The sequence below is a fragment of the Schistocerca gregaria genome, chromosome 3, assembly GCF_023897955.1.
Source record: "Schistocerca gregaria isolate iqSchGreg1 chromosome 3, iqSchGreg1.2, whole genome shotgun sequence".
In the NCBI taxonomy this organism is placed as follows: Eukaryota; Metazoa; Arthropoda; class Insecta; order Orthoptera; family Acrididae; genus Schistocerca; species Schistocerca gregaria.
Genome location: NC_064922.1, coordinates 854,842,755 through 854,855,411, shown reverse-complemented (window position 1 = coordinate 854,855,411; position 12,657 = coordinate 854,842,755). Strand labels below are relative to the sequence as shown.

Genomic DNA, 12,657 nt, shown 5'->3' with positions numbered 1-12,657 from the left:
GAGTGAGTGATAAAGGGCAACTGGGAGTGGATGAGAACGAGTGACTTACAGCGATGGAACTAGTGGGGGTGAGTGAGTTACAGCTAGGGTAGCCTGTGGGCGTTTGCGTTAAGATGCATTTTAAAGAAAGGGGTTAATATGTTTGCATGCAAAAATTTTCAGGAGAATTTTTAAAGGTGCTGAGGAAGGTAGAATGAGGCAGCTGGTACTGGCAGCTCCTTTCCAGCCTGAGCCTTTTAAATAAACAGAAACATATATGCATTTTTTTGTGCTCCGACAGGTGCATTTTCCACTGGTCTTCAATGTATTTGCCCTGGCTAGGTGTGAGAACTATCACACAATCAGATCAACAGCTCATGCATCCAAGTCAGTTGCTGACATGAATAATATAGATGGACGCAAATAAAAGTAGAAGAATGTGAGCCTTAGGATCTGTTAGTATTTTTGCATGGGATAGGAGTGAAAGGGTGGGGAAGGTTTGAAAAGAGTCTCTGGATTGAAGCAACATAGTGTATGCTAATATCCTATCTTTGGCCTCTCTCTCTCTCTCTCTCTCTCTCTCTCTCTCTCTCTCTGATGCTTCCCCCAGGAACTAACAGTTCCTACAGTTTTTCACTTTTAACTGTGCCTATTCCAGTTTAGGAGTTTGTGCTTTTGAAGATTGACACTAGCCGCCAATTCTGTCTTCAAGTATTCGAATGCTTTTACAATGGATGACTGGAATTCTGTACACACGATGACAGATGATGCTTCTCAAATATCTGTCCAATTTGTTCTTCAATAATATAATGCAAACACTAGGCAATGCAAAGAAATTGTACAGGTAAGGTAACTATCGAAGTTCCACCATGAAAGGGTACAATTGTAGAGAACCTGGCCTTTACCATCTGTGAACTCAACATTTAAATCCAAATGAGGATAAACAGAAAATATTTGTTTGCCAACAAGTCCTCAGTCTCACACTTCTCTTTCACCTTTTACTTACAGAAGAGAAATTCTCCTCTTGATAGCTGAAGTAAATATTAGAGCAGCATCTAGAAGCATGTGCATCAGAAGTAGAGTTCCATAACAGATCCTATGTAATAGTAACTATTTACCGAGCACCTGCAGGAAATTATAATCTATTCATAAATAATCTAGAAGCTCTTTTGGGTTATTTAACAGTAAGAAACAAAGAAATTTTGATTGCTGGTGACTTTAATACAGATTTTCTAAGTCAATCTTCCAGTAAACATTTACTGCAGTTAGAAATGTTGTCTTTCAATCTAACTCACACTGTAAACTTTCCAACTAGGATCACTAAATCCTCAAGGACAGCCATTGATAACATTTTTATAGACAAATCAAAGGAACAAAATCATATCATAAAACCTGTAACAAATGGACTATCAGATCATGACATGCAGCTCCTTGTAAATTCTAAGCAGATTATCAAGACTGCTAAATCTGAGTACAGGAGAGTATTCAATCAACCAAAAATTGAGTGTTTTAGAAAACTGCTCAAAGATATGAACTGGAAAGATGTTTACAGTGCTCATGACATGAATGAAAAATATAACACATTCATGAACAATGTCAGTACCATGTTTGAAAACTGCATTCCTATAAAAGTTACTCAAATTAAACAGAACCATGGATCACACAAGGAATAAAGATTTCCTCTAAGACAAAAAGGAAAATGTATCTATCGACCAAGAATAGCTCCAATGCTGATGATTTAGCTAAATACAAGGAATACTGTAAAAATATTAAAAAAGTAATTCAGACATCTAAACAAATACACTATGAGAAGAAGATAGCAATGTCAGGGAACAAAATAAAAACAATATGGGATATAGTGAAAAAGGAGACTGGTAGAACCAGAAAGGAACAGGAGCAAATAGCACTAAGGGTAGATGACACATTAGTAACTGATGGGGATAGTGTGGCAAATCTATTTAACAAGTACTTTATATCTGTTACTGATAGAATGGGATTGTCAGGATCAGTAAACAATGCCCTTGAATATCTGAAACTAGCCTTTACAAATAGCTTCAGGTACATGAATATGTCACTCTCATCACCAAAAGAAATAACTTCCATAATAAAATCTTTAAAAACAAAGCATTCTAGTGGTTACGATGAAATATCAACAAAGTTAATTAAGGCATGTTCTTGTGAGTTTAGTACAATTCTAAGTTACTTGTGAAACCAGTCAATTATAACTGGGACATTTCCTGACTGGCTGAAATATGCAAATGTTAAGCCTCTATTCAAGAAAGGGGATAAAGAGATGCCATTAAACTACAGACCGATTTCACTTTTGCCAGCATTCTCAGAAATTTTAGAAAAAGTAATCTACAGGCAGCTTCTCAACCATCTGACAGCAAATAACATATCATCAAGAACACAGTTTGGATTTCTGAAGGGTTCTGATATTGAAAAGGCTATTTACACCTACAGTGAAAATGTACTTAATTCGTTAAATAACAAGTTACAAGCAGCAGGTATTTTCTGTGATTCGTCAAAGGCATTCGATTGTGTAAACCACAACATCCTTTTAAATAAATTAGAATTCTATGGTGTCACGGGCAGTGCTGCAAAATGGTTCAAGTCATACCTCGCTAACAGGAAACAAAGGGCTTCAGTGCAAGGGACTAGTGAATTAAGTCATCAGTCATCAACAGAATGGGAAGAAATTACATGTGGTGTCCCACAAGGATCAATCTTAGGGCCATTGCCTTTTCTTGTGTACACTAATGATCTGTCATCAGTTACGCTACCAGAAGCAGAGTTCGTTTTGTTTGCAGATGACACAAGTATTGCAATAAATAGTATGTCGAGTGTAGTTCTAGAAAGATCTGCTAATGATATTTTCATGGATATTAATAAATGGTTTAAAGCCAACTCACTAACAAACTTTGAAAAGACTCACTATATGCAATTCAGAACCTGTAAGAGGTTTCCACCCAGCATATGCATAAAGTACGAAGAAGAGCAGATACAAGAGGTTGACAGTCTTAAATTCCTGGAATTACAACTTTATAATAAATTCAGTTGGGAGGAGCACACCACAGAACTGCAGAAACGCCTTAACAAATCTGTATTTGCAATTCGAGTGTTAGCGGACATAGGCGACATAAAAGTGAAAAAGCTTGCATACTTTGCCTACTTTCATTCCATAATGTCATATGGTATAATATTTTGGGGTAACTCTTCAAGTCAAACAAAATTTTTCAGAGTCCAAAAAGCGTGTAATACGTATTATTTGTGGAGTAAACTCACGGACGTCTTGTAGAAACCTCTTCAAAGGACTTGGTATACTAACTACTGCCTCTCAGTATATTTACTCCTTAATGTAATTTGTCTTAAATAATATATCTCTTTTTCCAACAAACAGCTCAGTTTATACATACAATACCAGGAACAAAAATGATCTGCACAAGGACTTAAAAGCACTTACTTTAGTTCAAAAAAGGGGTCCACTACTCAGGAACACTCATTTTCAATAATTTGCCAGCAAACATAAAAAATTTAGTTACAAATAGAGATCAGTTTAAAAGGAGCATGAAAGACTTACTAGTAGCCAACTCCTTCTACTCCATTGACGAATTTTTTAATAGAAACAAATGATGTGTTGTATATATTTATACTATTAGTAATGTTATTTCAGCTTAAAAAAAATAAAAAATAAAAAAAGGTGACATGTTCCACATTCACGAGGATCTCCTCAACACGGATCTATGGAACGAAAAACTAATCTAATCTAATCTAACATAATTAATAAAACAACAAGCTGCAAAAAATCTGTTACCCACAATAATACCAAGGAGTAGAAGAACCTTAATGTAATCCACGCAAACTATGGGCTGCCTGGAACAGCCTTTTCTATGGCGGCTTCATTTTTCAACAAACACTTTGCAACAAAGGTCAATCCACAGCAGAGCACCATCTACAGTTACAAATAAAATTGCAGGGTAAATTAACTCTTAAGAGAAGGTGAATGCTCATTTATGCAGTCAACCACCTCCTCCTCCATAGCAGGATGTTTAAACACAAAGATGTACACACTGTCGTGTGAAGATGAACCATGTCATGTCAGTTTTTCACATTTTTTGCCTGCCACTCAGTAATTCAATCTTGCATAATCATATGTTCTCTTGTTTATTACTTTTAACACAACCAGAAAGTGAAAAAACAAAATTCCAAATATTCCAAAAGCTGTATGAAATTTCATATCATTGAACAGCTTCCAGATTCTGCAAGATCATTCCTTACAATATCAAACATCTTTCATTAGTAACTACAATTAAGTGCTTAGGTGGATTAGTATTCTAATCAAATAAACAACTGACTGACCTGCTGCTGTTGTGTTTGTTGCTGTTGTTGCTGTTGTACGGAGGAGAACTGAGAGACCAGCGAGTGAACATGTGATGTAGCTGGCACGACATGGTTTGTTCCGTACATTTGCCCCGGAGAAGAAAGAGTGCTGGGACGAGTTGCCATCAGCTGAGGCTGTTGTTGTTGTTGCTGCTGCTGCTGCTGCTGCTGAATGAGCTGCTGTTGCTGTTGCTGATGGACGTGGTGTTGCTGCTGAGCCAAATGGTTATCTATCCCATTTTGCTGCTGCTGTTGCTGCTGCTGCTGCTGCTGCTCTTGTTGCTGACCCACATACTCTATATACAAAGGTCTTCCTGTCTGATCATCTTCATCTGAGTTGTCACAACTATCATCCAACCCATAATCCTGCAATTCAGTCAATTAGAGTTAAATTAAGCAGTAGCTTCTGAGACACTTCAACCTACCATTTACTCCAGAAATCAAAAATACTGGTTAACTGTAAATTGTATCTTCTTATTACAATGATGTAATGCTATTATTTCTAAAGCAACCAAGTGAAGTATTTGTTTGTGTTAAAAGATAAAATTAATATAATAAGAAACCTTAAACAATAGATTTACAAACCCGAGCGAACTCATCCACAAGTTTCTGTAATAGAAGTCCAAACTACACTAGTATGAAATATCAACAAAATGAAGGAATGAACCATGCCTTAAATCAATAGGTAGAAAATAATAATCATTATACACTGATTCATAATCTGTTAACTCTTAATTACTAGATGTAGACAGTCAAACACACAAAGGGGAAAGAACAACTTGTCAAGGATAAGAATACAATGAAAAAAAAAGGCAGGTAAGAGACAAAATGTATGTTTACTGAGATGAAATTACAACACATTTGAGAATATTGCTATGGATAAGATGCTGTTTGCTGTTTATCATTATTTTCAAATATGTCACCATTCAAGAGATGCTAAGTCACAGGCTCATAAGCTTTCAGGAACAATCAAGTCAAGTGTATTCTAATGTGATGTACAAGACCAATCTTTTCAACATGCTGAATAATGGGAGAGATGGGATTATCATTAGGGAGATTAGTACGGTAGAAAGGCAGAAACACCTTCCAAAACAAAAGCACACATTCTATTTTGCATAAAAGTTCACTGAAAATAATACAGCATTATTTTCCATTCAATAATGAAAAATTTTGTTTTTATTCATGTGCCAACGTGCATATTTAGAGCGCTAACAAACACAAGTGCCTAAAATAAGAAACAGTTTCTAATCCATTGTGCCATTTGCTTTATGGGTTTTAACAGTTTTGTATCTCACCAAAGTAAATCTAACAAAGAATGAAACTGTAATAGGTATGTCTTGAGGTAACTGTCAGTATGTACAAGGGTCACTCCAAAAATAATGCCTCCTTTTCTTTACATATAAGTGATTGACAAAGGATGTAGTGTAATGTTTTTAATGAGATGAGGTTTTGGTTAAGTCTGTTTTCAACTTGAGATTTCTGAAGTTTCTATACTCAGACTATGTGGTGGATTTAGTAGGATAATCTTGTTAAATTTTGTGATAACACTGCTGGTATGTGGTTCAGACTTGTCATGCAAGCATAACACACTTCGTCTATGACCTGACTTTAATTTTAGCCTTGTTCTTGGCGCACATTTCATTCCTGCTGACATTTACTATAATTCAACCTTCAGCCTCATATTACTCCAGCTGAGCTTGACTGATACAGTTTGACAAATTTTAGCGAAACTAAAACTGAGCCAATAAACATTATCAACATTTTTCAAAAACAGCAAGCAGATCATTACAAACTGAGACGGTATGAATATTTTCAGCTAGATGAAGCAACAGCACATATGCAAGGCTTTCAGTAAGTAATGCAACTTTTTTTCTTGGCCAATTTCACTTCAAAAAATGCACTATCTGTTGTTGTACATTGTGCTTTATTTCCACTTCAGCTCCTATAGTTTCATGAAGTTCCAATAGGTGGCTGCACTATACATAACCCTCAAAATGGCATCCATAACAGAGACATGTTCCAAGCAGAAAGCTGTCACCAATTTTCTTTTTGTGGAAAACCAGACAATGGCAGATATTCATAAGTGCTTGTAGAATGTCTATGGAGACACAGCAATGAACAAAAGCATGGTGAATCTGAAGGAAACGCATGTGTCATTATCAAAAGGTCGCACAAACCTGTCCGATATCCTGCCTGCCAGCCAGCCTCACAAAGCAGTGACTTCTGCAGTGTTGGAATATGCAGACTGTTGAGGATGTAAGGCTACCCTGGCATATTTCAGCCAGCACTTTTACATGTATGTTTCACAGGCCATGTCTGGCCCTACCTCACCTACGAGGTTATTTATTAACAGAAGAGGCACGGTGCTGTGTACAGTCATGCCATCAGCAGTCGTCAGTGTCTAGGGGCACCTGTCTCACCACTATGCTGGCACCTAGGTGGCAGCTTGTAATGCTGCAGTCGTGGGCACTAATTTACATCTGCACGGCCACATGCTCATGTGATACCACACACGTATCCTCCCGCAGTTGTGCACTTAAGTCGGCACTTCACCCAGGAACAGACAATTACATCCCGAGCTCCGAGCAACAAACATCTGCCTCAAGTCTCCACTATTGCTGCCACTCCTCTGCCCGCCAAAGTACCATGCTGCCCTCACCCTGAGCCACATCTTGATGCTACACCTCCACTAGCCACTCAGAAAGAACCGCTTCGCAGTATCTGTTGTGACTGCCCACGAGCTCATCATCTTTTGGGACTGTGTCGTTACCAGTAGATGGCCTACGAAGTCTTGGCCTCGCACAACAGTGTCATCACAGCACTTGCTGCCCATCAGGAGACTGTCTACGAGTTACTTGCTTTGTGCGACTTATCACACTTAATCTTCCCTGCTCCTTAATACACTGTGGTTCTCAAATTTCATTGGGTTATATTTAATTTAGTTCTTGTAATAAACAGTTGTTATTGTAAATGGTATGTCTCACTTCAATAAGTTTCGCTCCTCTAGAAGAGGATAGAACATGGGCACACTCATTCAAGGTTACTGGCGGATCACAATCAAGTACCTCACTGCTCCACAGGAAACAGTATGTGGATGATAAGGATGTTATTGATGCAGCAAGACATTGGCTCCAATGCTGACCAGTAGAGAGGTACCATGTGGGCATATAGGCCCTCCCAGTAAGATGGCGAAAGGCCACTGCACTGGACAGAGATTATGTTGAAAAACGGTGTTTTTAACTAAACGAGGAGAATAATATGGTGTATTGGAATCCTGAATACAACCAATCTGCTTTCAGAAAAAAAAAATGTGTACCATTACTTATTGAATACCCATCATATAATTTTTGGAACCTTGTTAATTATGGAAGTGTTCATTGAGGACGTGACAGACAATAAGGGCAGAAAGATATCTGGGGCACCAACACTGCCTGCTCTTTCCCCTTTGATTTTTATCTGTGGGGCAACTTGAAGAGTCCGGTTTACTAAAATGATTCCCACAAAATTGGAAAAACTACAGGCAGCTGAAACATATAAATGCAACTGCTGCCATCTCAATTGGCACAGTACTGATTTAATAAATCACACAGAACTGCAGGATCATCAATAGGGAGTAGTTTCACCACCACCACCACCACCACCACCACCACCACCACCACCACCACCACCTATAAAGACCACTTCTTTCATTCATCACCTTATTTCTTGTCAGACTTTAACAGGATGCTGTAGTTCTGGGACCTAACATGTCAATTTGCACAGACGAGTTGATCAATGTGTTCTCCACTTACAGATTCAATGATTATTTTTCTTTTGTACAAATCTCTGTCATATGACAATTTATGCACAGCCCTGACTCTGCTGCTGCTGCTGCTACAACATTTCTAGACAATGAAACTAACGAAGGCTGTGGTAAGGTAAAACTCGGTATTTGACTGGACTTCATACGTCAACACAGAAGCATAGCAATACTTTTGGACTGACCCTTTTCATTGACACACACACACACACACACACACACACACACACACACACACACACACACACACACACACTTGGGGATAGGCACAGATACATAATACAAGCAGCTGCATCTTTATCACAGATAAACTAGGAACATGCAAATGTAAATGGAAGTGATTTACACTTTTTCTAATTATAATACCGCCTTTCTGCAGAATTTCCAAATTAATAAACAGTATTAAAGGAATATATGTGTGAAATCTTTTCTCGTTTTCCTGTACTAACTTTCTAGTTTTTATTCAGCAAATTAGAAGGCAAAGTTTGTTACAACTGCACATGGTGAGGGAGTTAAAAAACAAAAAAAAAAACGTCAGCTTTGTAGAGAAATATTCACTATGTGCAAGACACAAATCTGTGTCACACTAAACATAAACACACGAAAGACCTTAGACCAAATAAATTGAAAGGCTTCAACAAGTACTTACAACACAATAGCACATGCAACAGCAAAATGGCAGGAAGTATAATTTGCTTCTAATGCCTCATGCCTTCTTAGTATTACAAATCAAAGAAAAAATAATAAATAACAACTAAAATTTTACACTCTAGTGTACATGCTGCATACAGACGGACAACAAATAAAGCTTCCTTTTATAGCAGCATTCTTAACAATTTGTCATTTTATTTTAACACTGAACAACTTTACAGCATATCTTGCATGCAATAAAAATTGCATCTTTGGAGGATTTTTCTGGAACTCCATTTTATAATTACCCTTCAACTGGGATACCCAACCTTAATTGAGTCAAAACTCCAATCTGTGTAAACATTTGTAGCTGAGTTACTTTCTTGTTAATCCAGACTCATGTAAAGTAAAACATGAGCTTAACAAAACAACTATGCCACCATCTGCTTTTGGTGAATGTGACAGCTATTATTCTGTAAGAAAAGGTCCCCAAGATTTGGCTAAATATTTTCCACAGGTACAAAACTGTTGACAGAGTGAAAGAACACAAAGTCAGTCCCACAATCAGTACTAAGCTTTGGGTGCATAATGAGAATCTTGCAATTCTTTATTAGTAAATTAATTGCTTTAAAATATTTTCATATCAGTTAATAACAACTCTGAAGTACACTTGTCCGGAAGTGCCTCAATAATTTACTAAGTCACTACTGCTGGTGTCGCTAGAAAAAGTTCTCTGCAAAGCCTGGGACTTTTTGAACACAGTGCACTGATTGTTTAATTTCATCAGAAGTATTCCAAAGATTCCACAGGGCTTTTCATGTGCCTTTACTTATATGAAATACTATGCCACAGGTTCACTAAAGAGAAAAACGATGCTGAATTTAGGATCTGAAGGCCAATTTCCAGCTGCCATGGGTGCCCTTCTGATTCAAACTAATGCTTGAGCAACACATCAAAGCTAACTGAATTACCATAGTAGACTCAGAGCTGTGTTGGTCAGCATAATAAAGGGTGAGTGAAGAATGTTGTTGCGACTCGGGTAGTGTGGACACAAACGATCAGTAGTATACTTTAAAAACAACCACAGTATTTCTAGTAAGAACAATATCACAAACTTTCAGACAACCTAGAAAAACTATGTATTAATCTGTAAGGCACTGGCCACACAAGACCACAAATTCAGCGAGAAGTATAGTAAGACGAGACAGAAAAAACATAAGCACTTATAGATCAGATGAATCTTATGTACAAACTAATGAAGGGACAACCAGCATTTGGCATGAAGATATAATGTACTAGATGTTTTAATGATTAAGTTCCTGCAAAACATACACAGATAATTTATTCCTAATACTACACATTCTCTCATTTTACTTAAGAATGTGAATCATGCCATATTACAATCTGAAACAATGCAAAGATATTATTATTAATGCTCTTGAAATGAGTTGTTTAAGTGACAGACTATTTTTAATTTTCTGCTCAATATGCCCTTAATAGCTATAGTGATTACCTAAGAGATTTACCAAGCTGCAGCAGAAAACTGCTCTTATTGCAGTTAATGACCATAATCTTAATTCCATTGTTTTACTTCCCATCGCGTCCACTCTAATGATTGTTTTGTACTTACATCTTTGATTCTATGAGAAGTGGTGATCAATACTGCAAGTCTGAATGCTCATGTTGCATCAATCACAAATTTGCAAATAAAAGTTGCCTTTACAGACAGTATAGTGACACAGTAAAAGGCTGTTACAGAATGCCTCTTCCTGCATAGAACAATACTGGGTAACCCATTTCTTGCTTGCAAGTGGAGAAACTGCTCATAAATTTTAGTTTGCTACCTACCAATTAATGGAATTGCTTCCATAATTCAGGTACATAGTGACAATCACCATTGTAAGCTCAATTTGCTCAACATTCTTAAGGTCAATTTTGGCTGTAAATAACAGCGTCTTACTGTGTACTGGTGTTTCACCTAACTCACCGAGCCACTCGAGCTGAGAGCCTTCTTGCCCGAGGGCAACTGTCGCCCTGCGAGACCACCGCGTGCTGCCAGCTCTGCTTTGGATTTCACCACTGATACATCCAACAGCTCGTGCGGTGGGACTGCGCGGTCCAGTTCCTCCTTCACAGGCATCTGCAGATTCACTTCCACGCTCAACGAAGGCCTCAGGTATAGTAGATTTTAGTGGGTGCAGAGCAACAAGACATTTTGTGTAATATGGGTGATTTTATATGTATGTGCATGCTATGGGGAGGGGAGGGGAGGGGGAGAGAGAGAGATAGAGGGGGGAGGGGGGAGAGGGAGAGGGGGGAGGGAGAGAGGGGGGGAGAGAGGGGGAGAGAGAGGGGGAGAGAGAGGGGGGAGGGGGAGAGGGGGGAGAGGGAGAGGGGGGAGGGAGAGGGGGGGGAGAGAGAGAGAGAGAGAGAGAGAGAGAGAGAGAGAGAGAGAGAGAGGGAGGGAGGGAGGGAGGGAGGGAGAGAGAGAGAGAGAGAGAGAGAGAGAGAGAGAGAGAGAGAGAGAGAGAGACCAAACCAGTAACTGTAAACTACAGAAGAGTGTTAGTACTTTTGCTTTCCTATACACAATCAATGAATCAAATTTATGTTTGGTCATTCTTAATGCTCTTAAATGGCATCACGTTAAATGTGCCTGCACACTTAAATTACGGTTCACTATTTTCGGCCATTACTTCCAATGAAACCCCATTTCAAGACAACGTCTACAAATTACATAAGTTAAACAATGGAAAATCCAGGATGGAATGTAAGAATACCAGAGAAGGAAAGTTGCCACTCACCATATGGTGGAGATGCCGAGTCGCGATAGGCACAATAAAGAGATTCATACAATTAAAGCTTTCGGCCATTAAGGCCTTTGTCAGCAGTAGACACACACACGCACATGTGAATGCGCACGCGCGCACACAGCACACGCACATAAACCCAACTTGCACACACACATCTGCCATCTTAGAGAGCTGAGACCAGACTGCGAACAGCAGCACCAGTGCATGATGGGAGTGGCGACTGGGTGGGGGTGGGGGTGGGGGTGGGGGTGAGGGTGAGGAGGAGGAGGAGGAGGAGGAGGAGGAGGAGGAGGTGGTAGTGGTATAGCATGGTGGGAGTGGCGGACGGTCAAGTGTTGCAGTTTAGACGGAGGGCAGGAGAGAAGGTGCGGAGGGGGGTCCTTCCCACCAACACCAGCTTTTCTGAATTGCGCAGGTGGGAACTTTCCCTGCAATACATCCTATGTTCCCATAACCCTCCTGGCCTCAACCTTCATTAGTCACTGTCCTCCCCCATCCAGCCCCTCCCTGTTCCCATTTCAGCACTACACAGCCTTCACTTCACCACCACACCCCGTCTTTTAATCTCTCTCCTTTCCGCTACTTACCCTCTCCCCCCTCCGCATCTTTTCTCATGCCCTCCGTCTAAACTGCAACACTTGACAGTCCACCACTCCCACCATGCTATCCCTCCCCTTCCCTGTCCCAGCCTCCTCCTCACCCGCACCCAGTCGCCACTCCCATCATGCTCTGGTGCTGCTGTTCGCAGCCTGGTCTCAGCTCTTTGAAACTGCACGTGTGTGTGTGTGTGTGTGTGTGTGTGTGTACTGCTGACAAAGGCCTTAATGGCCGAAAGCTTTAATTGTGTGAATCTTTTTATTGTGCCTATCGCGACTGGGCATCTCCGCTAAATGGTGAGTGGCAACTTTCCTTCTCTGGTACAATTACATAACTTATAATAAAGACCAGATGAAAATGAAAATTATAACTGAGGCTACTTTAAAAAAAGGGTGTTGTCACCCACAATTAGTTTCATAAACACTGATCATTCACTGAGCCACTTGTGGCTGCAGTATG

The 12,657-nt window shown here is 39.4% G+C and overlaps 1 protein-coding gene across 1 annotated transcript in view; it reads right to left on the bottom strand.

Annotated features, from left to right (window-relative positions):
* The window catches only part of LOC126355627 (uncharacterized), a 791,356-nt gene that overhangs the window by 47,622 nt on the left and 731,077 nt on the right, over positions 1 to 12,657 (bottom strand). The window contains exons 23-24 of the mRNA XM_050005990.1: positions 10,776 to 10,928; positions 4,339 to 4,725 (exon numbers count right to left, since the gene is read on the bottom strand). Coding sequence (XP_049861947.1) covers positions 4,339 to 4,725; positions 10,776 to 10,928 — 540 coding nt within the window. The remainder of the gene's footprint in view (positions 1 to 4,338; positions 4,726 to 10,775; positions 10,929 to 12,657) is intronic.